Below are 25,631 nucleotides of genomic sequence, written 5' to 3'. Positions count from 1 at the left end.
TTTTCCATCTTGATCAACTTAAGTTCCTAAAATAAAATACTAAACAGAAAATGAGGAAACTGAAGGTTATACAGTATGGCACACAGTAAAAAGCCCTTCACATATATATTTAAATACAACTAAAATGGCATAAATTAGAAAATGCAAACAAGTTTCAGGGAGAGGTTTTTACAGTTCCACTGTACAGTGTGAGACTGAAGGTATGTCTAATCTGCAGACACTGCTAGCTCAAAAATTGTGACATGAGCTTAATGCAGACTGCAAAGCTATTCAGAAGCAGGGTGAATGTTGCTTTTCTGAAGACATACACTTCTTCCTCTGTGCTACTCACAACGTCCAAGGTAGTTGCTTGAAACATAGCTTGTGTTTATATGTTTTCAACTGTGTCATTAGGGATATGGAAAACAGCATTATGCTAATTAACAGGATCAGAAAAAAAAAAAAGAAGAAGATATGTAAATAAAGCTTTCTTCCTTAGTTATTCCTTTTAATCTACTACATATTAATACATTTGTTTAAGATGGAAGACAGGCAAAATGGGAAAAAAAAGAAAGGAATAGATCTGGATCGGTTTAGCCATCAGATTACATAAAATAGGCAATTAATCTGCACCTGTAGTTGAATAACTTCCTATTGAAAGTAAAGTTCACAGGGGTATTTATGGATTTCAAAACTGCCTGACTGAGAATCTCAGAATTCCTAGCTTTAAAATGATTGTGACTCCAAAATTTTGGGAGTACCTATTTTCTTGCTGTCTTCCTGCTGCTGTTCAAGTTAACTTTGAAAATAAAGAACTAGTTGTTGGGTTCTTCTTAAGAAAGAAAGAGAAATACGGATTTTCTTTAAATAAAGATGGAGATAGTAGATGGAAATTGTGTCCCTAAATCACATGTAAAAGTGGAGAGCAATAAGTTGCAGAATTATTGGTGATTTCATCTCATAAAGGACATGGAAAGTAAGCAAAAATACAAAAGAAAGAAAGGCTAATGAATAAACGGGGTACAGTGAAAAGAGCCAAAAAGCATCTGGGACTGGCTTTGAAAAGAATACCAAAATAGACAAGAGGAGTCTCTTGACTGTTTAAATGTCAAGAGTATGAGGAGGAAAGTGTTGCCACTGGAGACAGGATGATGTTGGAAGTAGAGTTAGTTTGGCCTGGAAGAAAAATTAATCTCTATCATCAGGTCTTGAAAGGATAGTGATAAATCGGAAGATACAGGCAAAGGGGCCATTGGGACTAAGTGGATATGAAAGTCACACCTGGAACACACATAGAGAAGAGATCCTCAAGCAATGAGGGACATTGACAGTCTGTTTTAAGATTGGAGACATAGAGGTCAGCAAACTTTTAAAGCAACATAAACCAGGCCTGCTGCCCAAAGCAGAGGTCCTGCCCTCCTCTTGTCTCAACAGCTAATTCCTGCAACATCTGCTTTTCTGCACCAGCATCAGTGTTTCTGCAGCAACTGAACAAACTTTGCTAATGAAACATTCCAGATGAAAAACAAGTTTTCTTTTTTTTTTTTTTGTTGCAGAGAGGACAGAATAGTTCTCCAAACCAAAGTACAGTACAAGGGCATTCCTGATTAAAATCTTTGTTGAAGGAGAGTCTAAAAGAACTGTACTATATGAGTGCTTCAAAAGACTAAAATAAACATTAGGGATGAAAGAATACTATTGAAACTAAAGAACAATGTTTGCATAAGAACAAATTTATGCAATCTGGCTATCAAAGAATTTAAGCAAGAGACTAGGGAAAGATTTCTAAAAATTAAAGTATGAGATTCTTTGACAACCTGTGAATTTAGAATAATCTTGTTTTAAGGTGGCACTGTGCAATTTATGAAAGAAATTATTCAATGTAGACAAGCTATGCCTTTGGATGAAAGAGGACCAGAGGACTTGGCGTGCTCCGTATAATTCTTAGCTTAGGTACCTTGAAGCACATAAAGAACCAAAACTCCTGATAGTGCCAGAAGGACTTGGTTCAGCAGAGTGCCAGCACGAGTAGCAATCTGAAGCACAGATACTTTTGTCTCTATCAGTTTACCCCATCATTAGTTTGCACAGAATATTCAAAGTAGAGTTGTTAGTATTTGTGAAAGACATTTCAAAGTGGCTGAATTTTCAGGGCAAGGAAAAAGTTTTGAAAATATTTCTTAGTTATTGTTAGTAATTGTGCAACTCTTATTTGGAACTTCTTCTGTCAATGTGTGTGTATGAAACTACACACACAGCAGAAAATCAGGTTTGACTATATCTTCTCCATGACTGTGACAGGAAAAGCCCATCTTTTAGTTCAGCATGCAGTGTCTTTACTCTTGACTTTGATAAGATACAATTAAACTTTAACCCTCAGCATTCCAGGAAGGCTGAGTTCTAGTTTTACAGATGCTTCTGTTTTACTACAGCAGGAGAAAATACTGCTTTAACTTGTTTCCCAGTGTCCTGCATTACTTATTAGTGAAAGTGAGAAGATTTTAGAGGAAGAAAACATGTAATAGTTCTGCTTCTGCTCCAGCTGTATCAGCGGTATCTCATTTCTGTTTTCTTCACACTTTCTTTTTTTTTTAAGAAGGGTGACAATTTGAACTTACCTTTTCAGCTCATGTCCATTTCAGAACATGAGTGGCTTCTGTTCGTAACAAGGTTATTACAACCCTTGCTGGTTCAGCGAGGTGGAAGCTCATTTTAGGTCAAAAAATTGCTGCTTTGTTGCAAAATGAAGTACTGTGGCTTCCACTGGATTGTGCTGGGTTCTTTCTGGAGTTTTACTGTATGGTATATTCATCACATTCATTATTGCATATTATATGCAATACTCCAAGCTTCTTTCACAGAAAGTACAAAGCCATCACAGCCTCAGTCACTCTAGAGCATTCAAGTTCTGAAAATCTGTTCATGTTCTGGAGATCTCAAATATGATCAGGAAGTCCAGCAGCAGCAGTCCGACACTGGTGGGACAACCAGGACGCTCTGTCAGTCTTCCTGAATCTTGCATAGTGGGGATTGGGAAATGGACAGACTCATTTTCCTGTTGGATGTAACAGAAGATGTAATAAAGCAAACCTATACCTGTTATTCTCAAAGGTGAATGGTATTTTTCTCTCAATCAACCTTTCTAACAGCTTCCACAAGTTCTAGAAAAAGCATAATATTCTGTTAGGAGGGGACCAGTAGAAGTTGCCTGGAAGTTAATTGAATGGTTCATCCTTTCTTCTACTGCTGAGTTTGGGACCCTGTTGATTAACATCATGATGAGCAGTTTGATTTCTAGTGGGTGTCTGGGTGCATTTTTCTGATCTTGGTCTTCACTGCAAGCATTGGGAGCCTCAAATTGAAGGAAACATGAGCCCCAGGGTGGCTATAGAAATTTTGCTCCACACTGAAATTGCAGAGACTAAAACTCTGCAGCTGTAATTTCAATTATATAGGATGATTCTGTGCCTTTTAAAGAGGAACTACTCAGAAATTAAAAGGAGCCTGGAGACTTCTGTGGACAGGTGAGTTGAATTACAGTTATTACCAGACAGCTACTTCAAGATTACCACCCTTTGAATAACAAATTCCTTATCCTCATGAAACACAAAAAAACCCATGGAGTTTATTTGTCCTTCCAAGATTCTTCTGGTATTCTACTCATAGCGTGAAATTTTCTGTCCTTCACCTCAACATTTTCTTCTGCTTTATAGAAAAAACCATTGACCTTTAAAGTGTCTAGTGTATCAGATTACAGTCATGAAATTAAAAGACTTAGATACTCATTTGGTTTGGTTCAGATAGTTTTTGATGTGTAAATGCTAAAACTGGTTCTCTCATGTGCATGAAAGACCAGGGGGATGGGCATACCCAAATCTGTACTGTTGTTGTTGTTGTTTTCCACTTCTGTGAGACCCCACCTGGAGCGCTGCATCCAGCTCTGGGGCCCCTGCATAAGAAGGACATGGACCTTGGAGTGAGTTCAAAAGAGGTCCACCAAGATGATGTGAAGACAAGCTGAGAGAGCAGGAGTTCTTCAGCCTTGTGGTTAAGAACAAATATTGAACAGCTCCCTCATATCTGAGCACAGTCTAGCAAATTTGCAGAATTCAAAAGAGTTGTATAGAAAAACATTATAAGATTCTGTAATTAAAAAAGTTTTCCATATTTAGACTGCTAATGGCACTGGGATCTTTTGCTCCAGAGGGAGAAAACACACATATATCATACATGTGATATAAAAATATTTATATAGAAATGATACAGTTGTAAACATATGAGCGGTTGCACTGATGAAGTACATTCACAAATGTTTTTGCCTTTTTCTGCTACACATAAACATGGTTACCCAAGGACTTGTAAAATACCAAAGATCTTCAGGCATTTCATTATGTTTTAATTCAATATGCAAAGGTTATTTTTCATTTTCCTACCAAATGAAAGATTTAATCCATTCCTGCTGTTGTGAAATACACCTGGTATATAAAAATAAGCAACAAAGTGTGGTGCAAACTCAGCCCATCTTCAAAATTAGACATCTCACAGATACATGGGGCTCTCCATTCTGGCTTAATCTTCTCTGACTAGATGGATACTCTCCTGACATTCCTACCGTGCCCAAGTAAGTTCAATATGGAGACTCTCTACCCTTTGCAAAAAATGACTGAGCCTGTTCTTAGATATGAATCACATTTTCCTATAAGTTACCTACCCTATCTCTTGTCAGTTTTTGTGACCATTTTCTTATACTGTGCCAGAGTCTGTAAGATCAGCATGTGGGATTGACAGATCCCATTATTGCCTATAGTGTGTGAACCAGGCCATAGATTTAGTCTTATCCTTGCTTGCACCTACTGGTACTGTCCATTTGTGGACACAACTCCAGAATTTTAGTACCCATTTTGTATAAAAATACTTTCATCTGTCTTTATTTATCTCCTGGTAATTTTCTTCAGTATTCTCTTGTTACAGTTCTTCAGACTTTGTTAATGACTATTCTGCAGTAGTTGCTGACTGACCTCACTTTATCCATCATTTCGGTGAGTTTGTAAGCAACTGCACACTGAAGGCACGTGCCTTTGTAAAGTGGCAGAATTATGCCCTCTGCCATGTTGTTGGTATCTATGCTGGTGATACTCACTGTCTTTAGTTTTTGTGGCAGCTGTTGCTTATTGAGCTGTTTATTATGCATTTAGTTAACTGCATTAACTAGTCAATCCCCCAGGTTGAGCTACCTGGCAATGTCCTTCCATCTCTACGCTATTGAAAATGTTGAATGTAGCTGGTTGTAACACTGGCCTCTGAGGACTTCACTACTGTATTCTCTCTGACCTGAGAAGTGACCTTGAAGTCCTACTCACCGTTTCTTGTACTTTAACCAGTTTTCACTCCCTAAAAAGGCCTTTTCTAAACCTTCTAGCTGCCTTTTTTTTTTTTTTTAAATAGCCTGTGATGTAGAGCCTTATCAAAGGTGTTTGTTTTGAAAATCCACATGTGCTTTGGCTGCTGTATCTTTGTTCACACTCACCCTGTAGATCATCTTTGGGCTGATAGAGTGAGATGTCTTCCAGCAGATTTTTTTTTCCACTCTGTTCAGAAAGCTACAGAGAGGTTGTTTTTTATCACGCATCAGCTCCCTGTTTCTTATAATGAGAAACCTGAAGTTTCCCACGTGCATGTTTTCTGACTCAGGTGAATCTCTGGTAATGTCAACCAGTTTCTCTATTTCCTTGGTGGAAAAAACTTTATCTTTTCTTTCTCTCTGTAAATCCTTTAACATTTTTTTTGTTTCAAACATTATTTCCCATTCAATAAAATGACTCTCAATTGCATGAAACCAGGGCCTTACACAAATGCTGCAAATCCTGTAAAATAGTTTTCTTTCTTAGTTTAGACATTTTTATATTTTTCAAACAGTTTTTCTGCACTTATTTATCTTTTATGTACCAATTTGTGTAGTAGCAGCTCAAATGTAACAGAGCTAGGGTACTGAAAATTATAATGATCAGTCATTTTCCCTTTTCAAACCAATGGCAAGATCAGGTTCAAGGCAACATAAAAGTCCCTAAAAGAAACAATCCAAGCAGAAGTCTCCTTTGGTGGTCTTAGCTAAAGAGGAAGTATCCCTTTGGGAAGGCACTTGGGCTGTGTGTCCTTTGTTGTCATGCCTGAGACCTGCTCCCCAGCCTGCGCTGCAGTAGGTCCCCGTTTCACAGGAATACCAAGCAGCGCTTTTGTTGGGTGTATTGGATACTTCAGCTCCAAAACCCTGTGACACTTTATGGCACAGCAAGTTCTCACTTGTATCTGAAGTAAATTTTCAGTACTAAGCTGGTTAGTACTGAAAGAGGTTGGAACAGGGAAGGAGAGTTTAAACATTTGTTATGTCCCTTGCATAAGTGGGTCTGCCTGGGACATAAACAGCTTCATCTTGTCTTCAGAGAAGTGCTGACCCAGTGGGGCTTTTTTCTTCTCTGTTTTGTTTGTGTATTTTGGGGAGCACGCCAGTTTTGTTGACCTTCTGAGGGCTCCCTTCATGAATAAATCATATCATAGGGATCTTTGCTTAGAAAAAAGACATACGAGGAGATTCGCCATTGCTAGCCTGAAAGATTACAAGGAGACTGGGTAGAAGAGACAGTGTCCCTTGAAGGCTGAAATTTGAGTGCTAAGATTGAGGAAAACATTCATTTTACCTTTATTATATGCCCATAAATCCTCAGGAGACAGAACTGAGGACAAAAGTGCAATTCCCGCAGGCATACAGCCTGAAGCAGAGACCAGAAATTTTTTGAACACAGAGCTGGTGTTGAACTAGGTGCCTGCCCAGAAAAGGCATCAGTGCATACAGACTGCGCCACAAATGCTGCATTTTCATGCTACTCCAGTCCAGCAGTTAGCCTGGGAAAGGGAGGCAGGACTGAAAGGCTGGGCAGAGGATCACAGCCTTATTGCCTGGGCAGGGGTTTGTCCTCTGCCAGCTTGTGCCTGAGGCCCCCTCAAACCATTTGCTTGTTGTAATCAGACCTTTTTCTGGCTAAAAACAGTCCTTAAGATGTGTGATCCAGATTTGGGATTGTCAAAACCCCTTTGATGATATGGTATATGCATACACCAGGGGTATTTGATCCAGACAGTAAATGGATAGCACGAAGGGGACAGAAAGAAATTTGAATCATTGTGAAGAAAAAGCTGGTAATCCTGTTTTTCTCCTAAATGTCTGATTCCTTATGCTGTGTATATACTCCTCTTGGGCAGACCCTTCGCAGAACAGCCCAGACCCATTCCGGACACAGTCAGCCTTGTGCCTTCCCACTCCTCCACTTCTATTCCCCCTCCAGCATCCCCTTCTTTGAGCTTCACCACTGGAATCGTCTCACAAGACTGATGCGGCAGGTTCAGGGTGTTTGACGGCTCAGTTTCCATGGCAGCCAGGCTCCCCTGCTCCCAGACAGCAGCTTAGGAGGAGAAGGGAAGGAGAGCAAGGGAAAGTCATTAAATTTGCCAATTAGTATGCAGGGCCAGGCAGTGGAGGCAGCAGTAGGGGTTCCCGGGCTGCGCACCAGCAGAAGAGGGCTGGAGCAGGCGAGAGCTGAAGGGTTGCTGACCCTGTCTGGGCAACAAGCTAGGTCCTACACAGGACACACACCCTCTCTCTTATATATGAGCTCTCCAGCATCATTCCCACCCCACAAGGAAAATGGGACGTGAAAACAGAGAAAGCAAGGGACAAACAGGGACAAAAATTATACATTCTGAAATGTCCAGCCAGGTCTCATGATGACATTCAGCCAGAGAAATGCAGAGAGGGGAAGGAGCATGGGAACTTAACTTGGAGACTTGATATTTCCTCTGCTGTCTCTTAGCTTGTAGCCCACGGCAGAACGGAATTACAAAAAAGATTCAGCTTGGAAATCAGGGTGTATTTTTATAGGAGCAGACGACAGGGGTCTGCTAGACTGTAGCTCTCATGCCAAGCAATATGCTGCCCCCTCCTGTAGAGCAGCCACTTTCTCTTTACATTAGTCTTTTTATTCATTTTTTGGCCTAGTCCATTGGGTTTTTTAAAAAAAATTCTCTGTTCTGTTAAATGGTTGCAACATTTTGTCCTGGGTTGACAATACTTCAGTAAAGCTGCCTCTTACTGAAATTTTATGCAGCTGCTCAGGATCTGTAAATGTTCTGTGGTGTTTTTGAATAAACAGGGCAATGTAACAGTCTGTCATGGTTTAATCCCAGTGAGCAACTAATTACTGCACAGCCCCTTGCTGACTCCCCACCTCTGTTGGCATGGAAGGGAGAATCAGAAAAAAGTAAGACTTGTGGGTTGAGATAAGAACAGCTTAAAAATTGACATAAAGTAAAATATTAAAATAATGATTATTTTAAAATTTATATTTTAAATAATGATGTTATTAATGGAAAGGGGAGGGGCAAAGGAATAAAACCCAAGAAAAGAGTGACGCACAATACAATTTTCAGCACCTGCCAACCAATATCCAGCCCATCCACCAGCAGTGATTGATGGCTCCCATTCAGCTCCCCCTAATTTATACAGTGGGCATGATGTTCAGTGGTATGGAATATCCCTTTGGCCAGTTTGGGTCAGCTGCCCCGGTAGTGCTGCCTCCTGGCTTTTTGTGCACCTGCCGGCTGGCAGAGCATTGGAAACTGGAAAGTCCCTGACTTAGGGTGACCACTACGCAGCAGTAATTGAAATCTCAGTGTTTTATCAACATTATTCTCTTTCAAAGTCCAAAACACAGCACTGTACCAGCTAGTAAGAAGAGAATTAACTCTACCACAGATGAAACCAAGACACAGGGAGAGATTATTAGATGGTTTAGTTTTGTTGTGCTACAATATTTAATATTTGAAAGGAGAGCATTCTAAGTATCTTATTGGGACATTGATTAGTAGTATTTCAGATTTTTGTTTTTTTAACAACTCATGATCACTTTCTACCATAATTTCACTTTCCACAGAAAGAGTCTGCCTAGAGAAACATTAGAAGGATTTGCTTATTAATTAATTATTTTGTTGTTGCTTGTTTTTGTTTAGGCTGTAAGATAATCCATTCTCTTCTCAATGTAGTTTTGTTCCCTATAGAATGTTTTAGTGCTTTATCTGGGATCCAGTTGTTTTAAGACATGTTTTATTGATCTTGTGTGAAGCTTTTTTTTTTTTTTTCTGTGAATATCCATAAAATGTACCTTCTCTCAGTGCACATCTTGAGTATCAGAGTTGTATATGGAGCAGTTTCAAGCAGGGGAAGAAGTCTTTCTGGAAATGATAATGAAAAGAATTTAGAGACCAGTGATATTGCATTAAGCCACTAATCATGCCTCTGCAAGCCTTTCACTGTGCCAAGCTACCCAGGGCTTGAAACACACTGGGAATCCCCTGAATGTTGTACACCCACATATTCAAAGAGGTGGCACTGTGTGCAGGAAGCTGCCCTCCAAAAGCATAATGGTCCCTTCCACCTCTCAGTCCTCCAGCAGCAGCCTCTGCTGAGATTCTTTGTAGCAGACCTCTGTAAATCTTCGCTCTTCATTTCTGCACCCATTTAGAGGACTCACAGTATCAAAAAGTATGCTGCAGAATGTGTTACCTAAATTGAGCATCAATTTTATTTTAAATTATCTGAGTAATTTTTGGTTTACGTTTTAATTCAAACTGAAATCTTTTAGGAGCCTCTGGCAGCTGTGTTTTGCTGGGAAACACAAGCACTTTTCATTTAAAAATTTTTTGTTGTGCTCGGAGAAAAATATTTAGTATGTTTGCCTGATACAGAATCAAAGGTATTTCAAAACATCAGTAATTCTCACAGAGACGAGAACTTACTTTTCTGACCACCATAGTTTTGTTGAGTAGAATAGTAAGAGTACCATAAGTAGCTAGGTAGAAGTTCATTTAATCAGTTTGAATGTGTTGTGAAACAGATTTTTAAGGAGAGACTTTCTCAAATCAAAAAATACAGGGTGAACTCTTCTGTTGCCTTGTTGACTTCTTATTCTGCTTATCCCATATCTTCTGCTGCTTATGATTCTTCTGAATCACAGGGTATTAATATAATAGTCAAAACTTATTGTGAATCTTCTGTCAGTCAGCCCTTAGACTAAATACAACAATCTCTTCCTTTACAGAGCTTAATTCTACTCTCTTTTTCTTTGTATCAGCAAAACAAAACAAAAAGATCAAGGGCTTGGTTTCACATAGGCTGCTTCTGGATACCATTGCACAATAGAAAAAGATTTTCCATTTTTTCAGAATAGTAAAAGGTTATTGAATTCTAGAACTAGCATCCCCACTCATGCTTATAGATGCAGTTTTAGCTTTCATTTAAGTTAAGGCATCTTTCTCTGTATAAACAGTGCCTAAAACTATAATAATTAATATTAACAAGGATAATACAATGTTAACATAAAATATTAATTTTTAAATACATTTGAATCTTCCAAAATATAATTATAAGATTTTTTCATTAATATATAGTGCTACAGTTAAATATTCTGCAGATGACTTGATAGCAAATGCACTGTGATTGATATGCATCTCAGTGTTAAAAATCAGCAGAAGAGGAATAGTATTTCTTCCCTTGCTCTCCGTCTAAGAGCATCATAAACAACTTGCACGGCATAGCCTTAAATCCAACAGAGATATAATCTCACCCTTGGTGTTAAGGTCTGATAACAGAATGCAAGCCTTTGACACAAATAATAAAGATATTTACAGGTGCCTAACTTGCTGATTGTGTATTTCAACTCGTGCTCCTAAGGGAACTAGGTCATAGACAGTAATAGGAAAGGCTTTATGGCCCAGTATTGGACATTGCAGAAGAAATTCCTGGTTCAAATGCAGAATAACTAAAGGCTATACTTCTCCTGCAAGACAAAATGCAAATGTACTTACTGTTTTGCAGAAAAAAATTATGTCTGTTCCTATGATGGCAGACATAACCTCAGGAGCTGTAGAAATTTGTGGCTAGTCTGCATGCTGTGATTCTTTCCCCAAAGCTCTGCCTGAGATTCACCTAGAGAGCCCACCTGCTCTTGGCGACAGCTGAAAAGCCCAGGGCTTTTTGCACAGCTGCTCACAACCTGTGAAATCCATCAGGAGCCAGTGGAAATTGGCTTGTCTCTGCTCACCCTCTGTGCTCTTCCCATTCCCACATCCTCTTTTCTGTTCTACTGATACTCCTCTTGATTCCTTTCCCTGTTCCCCAGAGCTAGGGTGCCATGTTGTTACTTCATTTTGTAGCTGCTTCTTCATTAAAGGGCTCCCGCTGAGCATAAAGAGACCCTAATTTGAGCAAGCACATCAGAGGAAGTAACCTATATCAGGTTCATTTAACAGGGAACATTCTTTCCTACTTTTGCTACAGTTAAGAAAGTCATGGAGGCAATGATTTCCTTTTGCCATTATTGTACTCTCCTGTCACAGGAGGACATGGAATCTGGGAAGTTGTCTGACCTTAAAGAGCAAGAAGTTGAATTGCATTTTGTCCAGGAATTTTAATGCTTAATTCCTGTCTGATTCAAGTAGGCTCACATATGATATTCATTGCTATCTCTTCAAAACAGGCAGAGAAAGTACATGGAACCTTATTTCTGCCTTTCAAATGTCTAACTTCCACCTGCCTATTTCCACAGCTCAAGAATTCTCACAGAAAACTGGAAGCATCTCTTGCTTTCCGCCAGCGACATACTGACCGTAATAGTGAGGTGCTTTACCAAATACACTGCAGTGCCCTATAATGTCATGTACACATATATATAGACAGTAACATATCAAAATTAAGTGGCATACATTTTGGGATAGAGTCTCCATGACCTTGCACTAATCCACTTCTTTCACTACCTAGTGCAAGGTTCTCAGCATCAGAGCACCCAATCACTCATATAGCAATGAGTATGTAAATATAATATATTTAATAGTATAGAAATATATAATATATAATATATAATATATAAATATATAAATATAATGAGTATGCAAAATGTTCAAAAGAATTGAAAAGCAACTTAAAACAGATAAATGCACATAACAGATAAATGCACACAACAGATAAATGCACATAAGCAACTTGGAGGACAATAATTTAAAATGTCAGTCCTCACATGTACTTGCCATACTAGCAAGGCAGACTCCTTTGTCAGTGTTAGCTACTCAGCATAAGCTCACTGATAAAATTAACAAGTCATAAAATTAACACTCTGTTCTGGAAGACTGGAGTAATCATACAGAATGGGTTTTCACAACACAGTGTGTTTTCAAACTAGAAATTATCATGGTAGGAAGAATATTCTTTTAGGAGAAGATTCTATTAGAACTTAAGTGTTGTATCTGCTTTTCATTAACAAAAATCTCTTGGCTCAGTGACTGAAGAGTCTTGAAAGAGAACTGCTATCTGGCAGAGAGGAAAGGAAAATAAAATGGGGCTGCAGCCTAAGTGTGGGGTCAAGGCTAATGGGAACACCAGAACCACCCCTGATGGATACAAGATCCAGGGATGTTTTTGATGGAAATAACCACAGAGGTTATTTAGTGAATGTGATGGCTTAATACACGGAAAGAATAAATAGATTTGCCTGGCAAGACAGCAAAGAAAATTATACACTAAGGGCTGAAACACATAACATTTTAATAAGAACATCATTGAGTGCATGTGATAATGTTCTATGGGGATCGTCCTAAACATGTCCAAAGTGTAATAAAGTAGCATAACTTTAAAAGGAAATGCAGGCTTTATGGAACAATATTTCAGAAGTTTTCACCCAAAACAGATAAAAAATATTCTGAAGTACAAAGACTCACAAACAGTATTAGGGCTGTATTAACCCACAGTGATATGAAAAAGTAACACCGCAGGTGCTATGGTGAACCCATTTGTAATTTTTAACAAGTGACTAGAAAAAATGTTGTTGTTGTTGTTGTTATTATGACACTGCAAGCCTGTGTAGGAGCCTCTTGTAGATTCATTGGTCCAGGTATTATACGAGCAGAGGTCAAAATACTAGTTCCAGCCTAATAGAAATATTACATGGTTTAGTAACAGATTTTCACAAAGTTTGATTTGGAAGTCCTAGCCTTTAGTATTCCTGGGTCTGTAGACAATCTCAGAAAACCCCTCAAAAACTGAAAGATGTTGTCCTAACAACACAGTACCTTCATTTCCCACTTGGCTTATTTTGAATGTCTTCAGGACTTCATGAATCTTGGCAACTCTGGAGTATGGGAAATCTGTATGTAAAATTTATATTGAAAATTATAAAGTTGACCTTCAGTTCTAATAGTAGAGATCTAAAAAATTTAATTACTTGTCCTAACTACTTTGGTGTAAAGTTGCAGCCTGTTTAAAAAAAAAAAAAATTGGATCTAATCTTTGAGCTCTCCGTTTTACTGCAGATCCCACTTGTATTGGAGCAAGTGAACTAAAATTATGTTTCTATATTTATTTTGAAGTAATTATTGAAGTGCAGCAAATAGAGGATTCCATGTGTAAAAGGATTCTTATTTATCCGGAGAAGAATATAAGCATATATGAGGATGGGACCACCTCAGAGCTGCATGCTTACAGTAAGGAGTAACATCAATCAGAAGAAAAGGTAGAAGGAGTGCTCCCTTGGGGCACCAAAAATATGAGGGAAAGGCAAGGAAAACAGGTGTAGCTGTGTGTTTCTTTTCCACCAATCTCTTCTCTGTTCACACACTACTGACATTTGGTGAAGGATGTGAGGAGTACATTGCACAATCTGTAGTGTAGAGATCTATATGTCAGATCTTCAGGGTCCTTACCTGAAATGCAGCAGCACTGGTGCAGAGTCCTAAATCCTTTCAGTTTACTCTGATCTTCCTTAGTTCCCCAGGATCACCTGGAAATAAGCAAGTTAAAGAGGCTTTATATCAGAAAGCCAAACCTCCGCCCTGATGGCATGCCATCGGTGAATGGATACACCCAGGGAAGTTTCAGGGGCCTTTTCTTACTAGACTAACACCTTCTGCCAAAGCTGGCTTCTCGGGAGGTTATCCAGCTTTGTTTTACAGGCAGAAGGTAAGATGCTTCAGCCTCACAGGCAGAATTAAAAACTCAATGTTGGTGTTAAACAAATGCCACCATGCGAATTCCAAGAACCATTGGATACACAATGCAGGATATTGTTTCCCAAATGGAAAATTACAGTGCAGACGGTAGAGATGAACACTGACAAGAAAAATGAAAAGAAACAAAACAAAACCAAACTTAATATGAAACCAAACCCCAAATTTATGGTTCCAGGCCCTCTGCTTGTGCAAATTTTCCCTTTACACCAGTATAGGAATCTGTCCAAGAGCTATAAAATGAGTTCATCACTCCTTGGGCTACACTTTGGCTCTTGTATCCAAGAACAGTATTTTAAGCATGGCTTGAGGAATAATTCAACATACAAATTTGATGAGAACAATTCAGGATTTTGCAAGCTTCATAGGAATAAGGGTTTTTTTTCCTCCAGTAATAGCAGTTACTTGTATTCTTAATGATTGTGTTGCGTGTTGTTTGATGGGTGCCTCATTTCAGAGCAAATGCTTGTTTCAACTCATAGAATGATGTTGTGGCACAAGTAAGGAGAGAAAAACTAGAATTCATGGGAGGAAAACAACAGAGAATTTTTTTCTGTTCTATTTTAGTGAAACTTTTATCTTGTGTTTTCCAGTTTATATAAACAAATTATGGCCCAGAGAAAGTGTGAAGCAGAAAACATCATCAAGACTGCAGAAGAGAAGGAATTTGAGTACAAGGATCTTGTCATTGCCTTGTTTATTAGCATCTGGGGGAAGGGGGAAGAAGCTGTCTTACAAAATTCAAAGAACTGGAACATCTGAGACATTTCAGCTAGAAATTGTGGTGCTCCCATGCAGTGTACATTATAAAAATTACTTTCATTACTCACAAGGTAGAAGTAATGCTACAAACCAAGCTCTGTTGCTCCCCTCTTCTCCTGTGATGTAATTTGACATGACTGATAGAGCCAGACATGCTATATTAACCTTCAGTAAATTTGAAGAAAATTTTGGTTTTCAGTAAAATAAGGGGAAAAGTTGCAATCTTTAGTAATTAAGAAATAGCTTTCAGACTTGAAAATAGCAGTAAGAGATTTCCCAATGAACACGGACTGTCTTATGTGGTGTGATATTTGGCTTTCAGAGTCTGTGCTCAAGTGCCTGCAACTTGTTGATATTGACTGTGCTGCTCATCTAGCATCTCATCCCATTACACCTCCAACCCCCACCTCCAAAAGCAAAAGAGTTTTGAATTTTAGCTGTGACACAGCTAAACAGATTTGTAGAAGCCAGTTTTCCAGTGCATATTAAAGATTTTTAAAACCTCCTTACCCCTGGTAGCCCAAACTACTTAGGATTAATATAAAAGTAGAATTTGATATATTGTAAACCACTTTGAAAATCAGAAAGGCAGTAGTTGCAATTCATTAATATTGCATTGCAAATTTGTTTTGCTGTTGACTTGGACAGATTAGATGATTATCCTGGAGCCTGTGAGGACTTTAACAGAGTCATTCCAGCTGCTTGTCTATTGGTACTTAATATCTCTCTTCATCTGTTGGTACAACCAGCAGACACTCAGAAGTGGAAACAGTGGTAAAGGTACAAGAGATATAGTGGTAAGTTTTTGTAAGGACTTCAATATCAAAGAACCTCACATGAGCTCTACATTCTGAGCTGAAAATCATGCCACTGGAGTGACCAGTAACTATGTATGCTGTGGCATAACTTGATACGGAAAATTAGGAGAATGCAGAGTGTTTTAGAAAGGAGAGGTCATCTGATTTACTAGATCTTCTCTAGCTTTTCCAATCTCCTTGCTTTTTCAGTAAGATCCTGAATTCCCATGTTCAGAAATCAATTCAGATCTATACTGAATTCACTGAAATACACTGTTCAAAGTGTCATTCCTTCCAATTTTCCACAGCATATCTCCCTTTCTCTTAGCTTAAGTTATTGTTTGTTTTTTAATACTAGAATACGTTAGCATTTTGAATCAAAAGAAATTGTATTTTAAAGGAATAGACTTATTTTTGTTCATACTCACTTCATCTGCAACACCAAAAAGCTGGTATCCATTCATTTTAAGTGCTGCAGATTTCTACTCAAGTTAACTTCCCTTCTGTCTTTCTGATAAGAGACCTTTCTTTTAATCAGAGATGGGAATCATGTCACCTTCTTTACAGCACTCATCTGATCTTACATCCAGAGCCATTCATCTTCTTTTCTTAGAAGAGTAAATGGCCTGTATTGCAATAACTGCTACAGTTTATTAATTATCCTATTTGTCTGGCCCAAACTGATATTGTGTTGTGTAAAACACAACAATAGGCACCATTTCTGTATCTGTTCAACTTAAAATTTAAAGATCTGTGGATGATGCTGAATTGCAAGATGCTCTAGATCACTGATCTGTTTTAATTTCATGTGGTATCTCCCCTTCATTCCATCTTCATGCCAGAATTATTTCTAGCCCTCCATAAGCATTGCTGAGTGGTTTAGTAAGGACTGCATATTGCAATATGTGGCCCATCTGTACAGAAACATAGGAATAACTTCTCCAGAAGCCCTTCTGGTCCAGGATCCTGTCACTGTGAGAAACTGATAACTGTGGAACAGTATCGAAACATGCTAAGCACATATTAATATTTTCCTCAAGTACTCCCTTAGCCTCCAGCATTCTGCAGCTCCAGAGCTTTCTGGGCCAGAGATGGTAGCTCCATATTTGATAGTCCTTGTCAGATTTATGCTTCATCAGTTTGTTTAATCACTTTTTGATCCCAGATAAACTTTCCACATTGTCAGTATCTCACGTCATCGAGTTACACAAGCAAGTCTTTTTGTTCATTATGAACCTGCCATTTACACATGTTTTGGTACCTTCTGGTTGCTTTGTTATGTGAACATCAGAGTAACTGGTCTTTCTTCATCTTCTCCATACTGCTCGTGGCTTTATACAGGCTAATGAGAAGAATTTTATCTCCATGACACAAAATTGCCACACAATATTGAACTGATGTTGAGCAGAAAAAATTTACAGTGTAATAAATATTGGAGACCATATTTCACTTTTCTGACAAAACCACTGATAGAATTAATCAATAAGGGTTAAAATTGAAAATGAAAGGACAGATTTTTAGCTATTGTCTAATAATATGCTTTATTTTATAAATCAGTAACCTCTCACATTGGAGTGGTATGGCTTAATATGACTATGAAAATAATATATTGTTTTTCTGCAAGTAGACATGCTGGACTGATATTTCAAGAGAAGACATTGACTTTGTCTACAAGGCCTGGGCATGAAAGAATTGAAAATAACAATTATCGATTTTTTTTCCTATGTTAAGAGAAACATTTGCCAGCTTTTATGAGGGGGAGAGGGCAGATGTTCAGCAAGAAAGGAGAGGTTTTCAGTTCTAGCAATAAGACATGATAATTTTTGCAAAGAACATTTCTTTGCAGTTATATCATCCTGAGATGGTGAAACAAGTCAGAAGACCAAAATATAAATAGGGCAAAATACCCTAAAATGGCACTATCTTGCAAGTATACTGGATTTTTTTTAGGAGGGAGTGAACAAATGATTCAAAAGATTCAGCTTCTTTCTAGTTTGACAGACTAAGGTGTGGTTGTGTTAAAGAGATTGAATACATCACTTGACTTTTAATTTGGACATACGCTGAACTGGGTTGCTGCGCTCAAGTCTACCACCCTGAATTTCAAAAGGCCTGAAAACAGCAGGACTCTGGAAAGATGCATCAGACAAGACAGACAGGACATTGGGACAGGATCAAGGCTGAACCTCTGACAGTCATTCAGCTTCATAGGGCTAACAAAGTAAAGAGATGACTTTTATTCTCTTGGCAGAAAAAGCATCACTATTCTTTACAGAATATACAAAGTGCTATGACACATTACTGAAATGTCACTCCCAGGAATCGTGGGAAAATGGGAACGTGAAATGTTAATGAGGAAGTCTGTTTTCCAAGGCTATGCAACTGGTTGCTGTGCTTTTTAGTGCATGAATTCAGAGTAATCTACTACTTAAAGCCAGAAATTGGAGGAAAAATAGATAATCAGAAAAGGGTTATGTAACAGAATGCCTGCAAAAGCTGGGAATTCCATTTGATATCCTCTCCTGGAGTGCTGGAGCCTCCCGAAACATGGTCACTAGCATTTAGGAGGAAGACTGTTCTGACTGGTCTCTGTCCTGTCCCTTGTTAGCCGCTGCAGCACCCTGCAGCTGGGTCGTGGAGCCCCAAATCCATCCATCACCCTCAGCACCACAGCCTCCAGTGAACTTACAGTTAGACTGGGCTGCAGCGAAGCATTGCAAAGGAGCAGCCCATCCCTCCGCATGGTACTCAGGTGAATAAGGCATTAACCATGTTAATTGGTTGAGTGGGCAACTTAGCAACAGTGCTAGTTGATTTGCCTGAGGGTCAGAAGGCTCTGCAAGAGAGATCTTGATGGACTGGCTTAAAGACAGCTGCATGAGGTTCAACAAGGCAAAGTGCTGGGTTCTGCACTTGGGTCACAACATGCAGTGCTACAGGCTGGGGTAGGACTGCTTTAAGAGCTGTTTAGCAGAAAAAGACTTAGGGGTACTGGTCGACAGCCAGCTGAACATGAGCCAGCACATGCCCAGGTAGCCAAGAAGGCCAATGACATCCTGTCAGACAGGGCTTGTATCAGACATAGTGTGTCCACGAGGATAAGGACAGTGATTGTCCCACTGTGCTCCACACTGGTAAAGCCACACCCTAAATCCTGTGTCCAGTTCTGGGCCCCTTGCTCTGAGCTACTGAAGTGTGTCCAGAGCAGGGCAACAGAGATGGTGAAGGGTCTGGAGCACAGTTCTTAAAAGAAGCAGCTGAAGGAGCTGGTGGTTTTTAGTCTAGAGAGGAAGAAGCTGAAGGGATAATTTATTGCTCTCTATAACTGCCTGAAAGGAAGTTGTAATGAGGTGATGGTTGTTCTTTTCTACCACGTCTCAAGCAAAAGGAGGAGAGGAAATGGCCTTAAATTGCACCAGAGAAGGATTAGATAAGAAAATAATTTTTCTCTGAAAGAGTGGTTAGGCACTGGAATAAGTTGCCCAGAAAAGTGGTGGAGTCACAGTCTCTGGAAGTGCTCAACGGGCATCTGGATGTGGCACCTGGGGACATGGTTTAGGGATGATTATGGTGATGCTAGATGATCTAGAACTAGATTATTAACTAGATGATGAAATACATGATCTTTCAGGTCTCTGACAACCTTGGCAAGTCTGTGTGATGATTCCATGTGATTATTTCTTGTGCCTTTCCTGGCCTGTGGCTTGTGTCTTATCTGTGCAGCCTCACATACCCCTTGTGCCTTCCATATCTCTGCAGGTTGGCTTCCCCAGCTCCACCCACTGTCTTCTGTTTCCAGCAGGAGTACAAGGCTTCATTTGGTTTTCTAAGAGAGCTATCCATTTCTCACAATCATCAGACAACAAGGCCTTGGATGTCTATGACAGCTGGGCCATGAAATTGAAATAGTGAACATGTCAGGGTATAGACAGATAAATTCTTAATTGGAAGAACTTGAACTATAAAATTAGAGGCCCTGCTTCAAGACTAAGCCATGGTCCTTCTATAGCAGCCATAGAAGATTAATGTTTTCAAATAGATTAAAACAATGTTCAAGGCCAGCTTCTCTGGCTCCTTTCAAAGTGCTAAATTCATTGAAAAGACAATTGCTTAAAGTGGTGACAAGTGTTAATGACATTGTATTGTTGAAAGTGCAACATTTCATACATGGGACATTGAGGCAGTTTTTCCTTAGAAGAGCTTCTTTAGAGAACAGGACAGCTCACTGATTGGGCATAGCAGACTCCTCCCTGTGGATTGTTTGCACGTTGCAGAGGCTAATTCACAGGTTTTCTAGCCCAGTATCGCTAGTAAAAGCTAGCTAGAATATAATGAAAGGCTATAGCTGGGCTAGGGTGAAATTTCATAAAATGGCATTTGGAAGTTCTTAAGTCCGTATTTCTGTAGAAGTACAATTCTAAATAAACAGAATTGTGATATTGTATGGTATTATGGTGATAATGCAGCTGCTTTCAGATAAGTATCAAGAAAACCTACTCTAATTTGTATTCATAAAATGGTCATACAGCTATATTATGAATTTCAAAGTGATAGCATATTAAGTTAAAACACTAATGCTTTTAATCCTGACATAACTTTAGCTAGACTGAATATAAAGGCTGTTCAGCACAAACCATTTGAAATGTATGTGTATCAAGCAGCACTGAAATTACAATGTGTGTGGCAGGGACTTTACACTGCAGAATACTGGTGATACCTGAGAGCTTTGTAATAACCTGCATTTCTTATTAAAGGATATGCTGAAGGCATCTCTTTGAAGCATTCAGAACCTTTAAACTTTGGCCAGTGAAGTAATTTTTTCATTCACTGGTGCTTCTTGGAAAAAAACTCCTAGCCTTGTTGAGAGTATGGCAACAACAGCAAAAAGGCACCCCACCTCTCTTTACTGCTGTTATGGTACAACCCTTGGGCACTTGGACACTCAAGATAAAAATCAAAAGAAGCTCTCAACAGACACAATTTGTTTCAGGCCCCCTGCAAACAGTTGTGTCAAGTCCTAGGCTTCAGTTCAAAAAGCTCTGAAGTATATGCTTCATTTTAGGCATACAACAAGCAGAGCCCTTAATGCTTTTCTGTGCTGAGTGAGTGTTGACTCAGTAACCACTGACTTTTAATAGAGAAGGAAACATGCATTTTGAAGAAGGGCCTTTGGCCCGTACTTATGGTTTTGGAGGAACTGAAGTGCAAGGTGCTCTAAGATCATGGGTAGATGTGCAGCATGCCATAGATGATCAGTGTTGCACAGGTTATCTTGTCTTCAATGCAGTGCCGTCTGTCAAGGAGACCACCCTGAATAATACTTTTGTTGATACCTTGAAAGGCAATAAATTCTATCTTCATAAAGATGTTGAGGTGTTTGAAGTAACATGAATGATAGAGATGGAGATGCCTCAGGACTTCCCATAACTAAAGTCCTCTGTCCAGTGAACTCTTATGCCTTCAGGGGCAGAAATGGACACAGCTCCAGGCAAGATGATTGAGGAAGAGCACCAATGAGCCCTGTGCCTTGTGCTTTGTGTAAACTGAATTCTTGGTGTCAATACTAACAAGTCAGTCTTGCTACAACTGCAAAGAGAGACAGCTAGGTGTGTGATGTTACAGATCACAGAGGTAATGCTACTCTAGAGGAGATTGTCCTTCATTTTCCTGAGTGGCATTGAAAACTTAGCACAGAATACTACCAAAAATAGACTGAATCTGTATTGAAAAAGCATAAGATTTGAAGAGTGGTTGGGGATTTTTTTAAATTGCTTTTTCAAAATCTCTTGATTTAAGATGTGACCAAAAAAAAAATTAAGGTCACATATTTTATTGTCTATGGCTTTCATTAATATTTAAAGGAATGAATCAAAGAAATTGCTGAACAAAACCAGTAGCAGAGATTTTATGATGAGCAGATGTAAGAGCTATTTTAATATTTGATGAGACCAAAACATTCACTAACCATCTTTTCATGACACTTGCCTTTTGAATGGGCGTACATGGCTGCATGTTTCTAAGGGACTAACTTTTTTGTCTTTCTAATTAAATACCTCTCAAGACTGGCTTAAAACTGGTGGTGGTTTGGAAGTGTTTGGTTGTCATGTCAGTTTAGGTTATGATAAGGTGGTAAACTGAGTGTTTGGTTGCATATTGGTGTGTTCAAACTCTCCACATCATTGAGGGGCCTCTCAATCAAAAAATACCAAAGCACAGAGCCTTACAACCAGTCTGTCTCCCAGAGAAATAAACTATTAACATAGAGACAAATGGACCAAATTGGAAAAAGCACTTAAAAATGTGTATCCATTCTCTATCAATACAGTGCACAGGAACTGGGTCCCTTTGTAAATGGCTTGGACACCTGTGCATAGTGACCTGCATGAAGTCAGAAGCACATCCACAGCATAGCCAGGAACTAAAATTGAGAGCTCTGCCCGTCATTCAACAACCTGCAAAGTAATATTCCTCCATCACTCACATACATCTCTTGTGGAGAGAGTAGGAAAAGGGCCTCATAATAAACTAAGTCTATGAGCACTTTAGCATGGCTTTATGTTTCTATGAAATCAGTAGTGAACATGGATTTCACTGTTGATGAATGTGTAGGGATGCGGAGGACAGGACTGAGTTCTCACAGCCATTGCTGTCTTTGGTATGCTGCTCTAACACTGAATTGTTGACAATTCAGTGTTAGTGCAGCATTACCATAACTGGTAATGGATATCCTGTGTGATTTAGAGATAATGTTAATCCTGAATGTTGGGTTTTTTCTTCCATTTGCTGTTTGAACATGAGAACAAGAAGGCCATTATTTATAACAAATGTTACATCACAAAGGAGAAATTATATTTTTAATTGACAGAATCCTGAAAGTGTAAATGTGGTTTCATAACTAAATATATTTTCAGAAAGGAAAATGAGTTAATCAAGAATAAAATGTCCTTGAAAAAGCTTTTTTTTTTTTTTAAATCTTCCTTGGAAATATTCTCAACTCTCATGGTACAAAAATAACTAGAATATCTGTATATCCTTATCACAGTATCTCAGCAGTAACACTGTTTAAAAATTACTTAAATATATTTCTTTACTGATGTGATCCAACCAGAATAGGACATGCCAGGAACAATAAACTGTTTAGAACCTGGAAATAAAATACTTTAAAAAATTTAGATTAAGGTTAGGAAACCGAAGTCGAAGGAAGTTTAATTTTCTGGGGAAAGTTAAAAATGTTCTGAAAGCTCTCAGAAAAGCATTAATTCAGTGAAGGTCCCATTCAATAGGAATTGATTTGAGGTAGGAATCCATATCTTACAAGTTGTTTATTATCAAGGGAATGTATCCAAAGGACTGGTGGTTTTTTGGTTTTTTGGGGTTTTTTTTTTTGTTGTTGTTGTTGTTTTGTTTTGTTTTGTTTTGTTTTTATGGATAGTGCAGTTAACATGGAACAAAATAATTTGATGTATTAACTGTGGAACTTAACAACAGAAAATAGAATTTATTCAGAAAATAGTTTTCATTCAGTCAAAATTAGGATATTCAACCATACAGATCCAATCCTACCATTTCAGTCAGACCATGGTGTCTTCATGTCTTTCAGTTGATGCTGCAGAGTTTCTAAGAGAATCATCTGTCCAGATTTCATTTAATGAATATTTTTTAGTTTCTTGAGTGTTAAAATAGAGAGTGAAACTGGCCTAATTCAAAGTTGGCTGGTAGTGTAATATAGACTTTCCTGTTCCTTAGGTAGGGCGTGCCAAGTAAATGTTAAAGATTAGTTCAGACTTCAGAAACAACATCCTTTGAGATTTTTGTTGAGGAACATATTGTGTGGTACTGATTGTTGCTGGGGGAGAGGAGTTGAAACCATGAATCTGCTGTTCTTCAAAGCTCCTCAAAGTGAATATTACCAGATGGGAAAAAAAAGAAACCATGGATTCTCCATGTTTAGTATCGTCAGACTGTCTTGTGAGGGTCTGAAGAAACTATTTCTAACTCTTTTATTTGTTTTTCTCAGGTTGGGGGTCACACCATGCTGCCCATTCGTTGGATGCCTCCAGAGAGTATAATGTACAGGAAGTTCACCACAGAAAGCGATGTCTGGAGCCTGGGGGTTGTATTATGGGAAATCTTTACTTATGGCAAACAGCCATGGTATCAGCTCTCGAACAATGAGGTGTGTGTAATATATTCTCAAATTCAATTGGGAAAGCTGTTATGCTAATCATTGGTTATGCTAATTATTTCTCTGGAAAAAGGACAGCAACAAATTTATTTCTTAAAGGTCTACGCATATGGCATTTATTGTGGCATATATATGGCATTTATTGTGTTGTCATGAACCATATGCTTGAATTTCTTATTTTTCACCCTTTCTCCCCTGAATGGATGGAAGGTGTTCAAACAGAACTAGAACAGTTGGAATTTATATTTTTTCTTTGTATAGCATAAAGTCTGCTCTGGGTAGACCATGAGACAATGAAAAGGACCTTAGCTATCTCCTGAACAGATGTATCATACATGGTACTGTTTCAGAGTGGTTGTCCATAACCATGGAAAGATTAGACTGAAGTAATCAAGATATCTCTTGATTTCTAGGCAGTCATAAGTATCCCCCTTCCAGAGACTAGCCACAGTGATACTCATAAGTTTGGAGAATGTGGAGAGAAGAAGAGGTATTGATGCTCTATGAGCAGATTGAAAATTTATCCTCCCTCTGAGGTGGTAGTTGGGTAGAGAGAGAAGCTATGGGATTAATTCCCAACTCCAATTTCCTTATGTGTGGAGTGGTCAATGTGGGTAAACTTAACATAAGTGAAGTTATTGCTCTTTGACCACTTACATTACAGTGAATTTTCCAGATCCTATACTGCTGCTCATTCATCTGCCTGGAAAAGCAGTCCTTTCCAGAGATGGCTGCATGGCAGCCACCAGTGAGCCTGCTGTGGTTAAAGTTAACTCTTCCATGGTTGAGCTCTGTGTAGCTGGCATGGCTATGCTGATCCTTTGCTTATGATTTCTCATAGGTGATTGAGTGCATCACTCAGGGCCGAGTCCTGCAGCGACCTCGCACATGCCCAAAGGAAGTGTATGACTTGATGTTGGGCTGTTGGCAACGGGAGCCTCACATGAGGCTCAACATCAAAGAAATCCACTCCCTCCTTCAGAACTTGGCCAAGGCGTCTCCAGTCTACTTGGATATTTTAGGCTAAAGTCTCCTAGCATTTCTTCTTCTGGGCTGCGGGAATGAATGTGTTCAACTGCCGCTGAACTACATTAACATGTGTTCTTAACTTTGACAGTATTAATGACAAAGTTGCGGAGAAGCTTTCAAAGGGCAAGCAATGTGTGCTTCTCCATCTGTAGACACAGACATTACCAAGACGTATCTTCTCTCTTTCTCTAAGTTTCTATCTTTTTTTTTCCTTCTCTTCTGTCTTTCTAATCAATTTGGCTTCTGCATTATTGTAACTCTGCATAGACAAAGGCCTTAAAAACCCAATCTGTTATATCAGCAGACTCTTCAGTTTGCCCACCACAACTAACAATGCCTTGTTGTATTCATGCCTTTGATGTGGATGAAAAAAAGGGAAAAATATATTTGACTAAAACTTTGTGATTTCTGCTGTATAGCTACTGGGAGTTTCTATGGATTCACCTCATTTTTTTTTGCTTCAGCCTGTGGGTGGAAAAAGAAGACTGGTGTTCTCTACATGAAGAATGTTCTTTGCAGAATAAAGCCAGATAGAAAGAAGACATTCTTGTGTGATACACTATCTGGAGGACCTTGGAAAATCAGGTGGCATCCAACCCTACAAGAAAACACTGAAGTGATTTGATGGAAGACAAGAAGAGTTCTAGCCATTTCCCTGAGGAGTCTTTCTGAGGACTAAAGGGATTGTTTAAGGAGGTGCTTTGCCAGCACCATTCATTGCTAGAATCAAGTAAAACAAAATAAGATGCTGCCTGCACTGCACGCAATTGTGTTAC

General features: G+C 38.9%; 1 protein-coding gene across 3 annotated transcripts in view; it reads left to right on the top strand.

The window, feature by feature from the left end:
* The window catches only part of NTRK2 (neurotrophic receptor tyrosine kinase 2), a 195,924-nt gene extending 170,695 nt beyond the window's left edge, over positions 1-25,229 (top strand). For all 3 annotated transcript variants that reach the window (XM_038125699.1, XM_038125706.1, XM_038125700.1), the window contains 2 exons: positions 23,659-23,817; positions 24,668-25,229. In XM_038125699.1, coding sequence (XP_037981627.1) covers positions 23,659-23,817; positions 24,668-24,853 — 345 coding nt within the window. In that variant the 3' untranslated portion in view covers positions 24,854-25,229. The remainder of the gene's footprint in view (positions 1-23,658; positions 23,818-24,667) is intronic.
* The last annotated feature ends 402 nt before the right edge of the window (positions 25,230-25,631 follow it).

Source organism: Motacilla alba, chromosome Z (genome assembly GCF_015832195.1).
Source record: "Motacilla alba alba isolate MOTALB_02 chromosome Z, Motacilla_alba_V1.0_pri, whole genome shotgun sequence".
NCBI classification, from domain to species: domain Eukaryota; kingdom Metazoa; phylum Chordata; class Aves; order Passeriformes; family Motacillidae; genus Motacilla; species Motacilla alba.
This window is presented reverse-complemented; position numbering and strand designations above follow the sequence as displayed.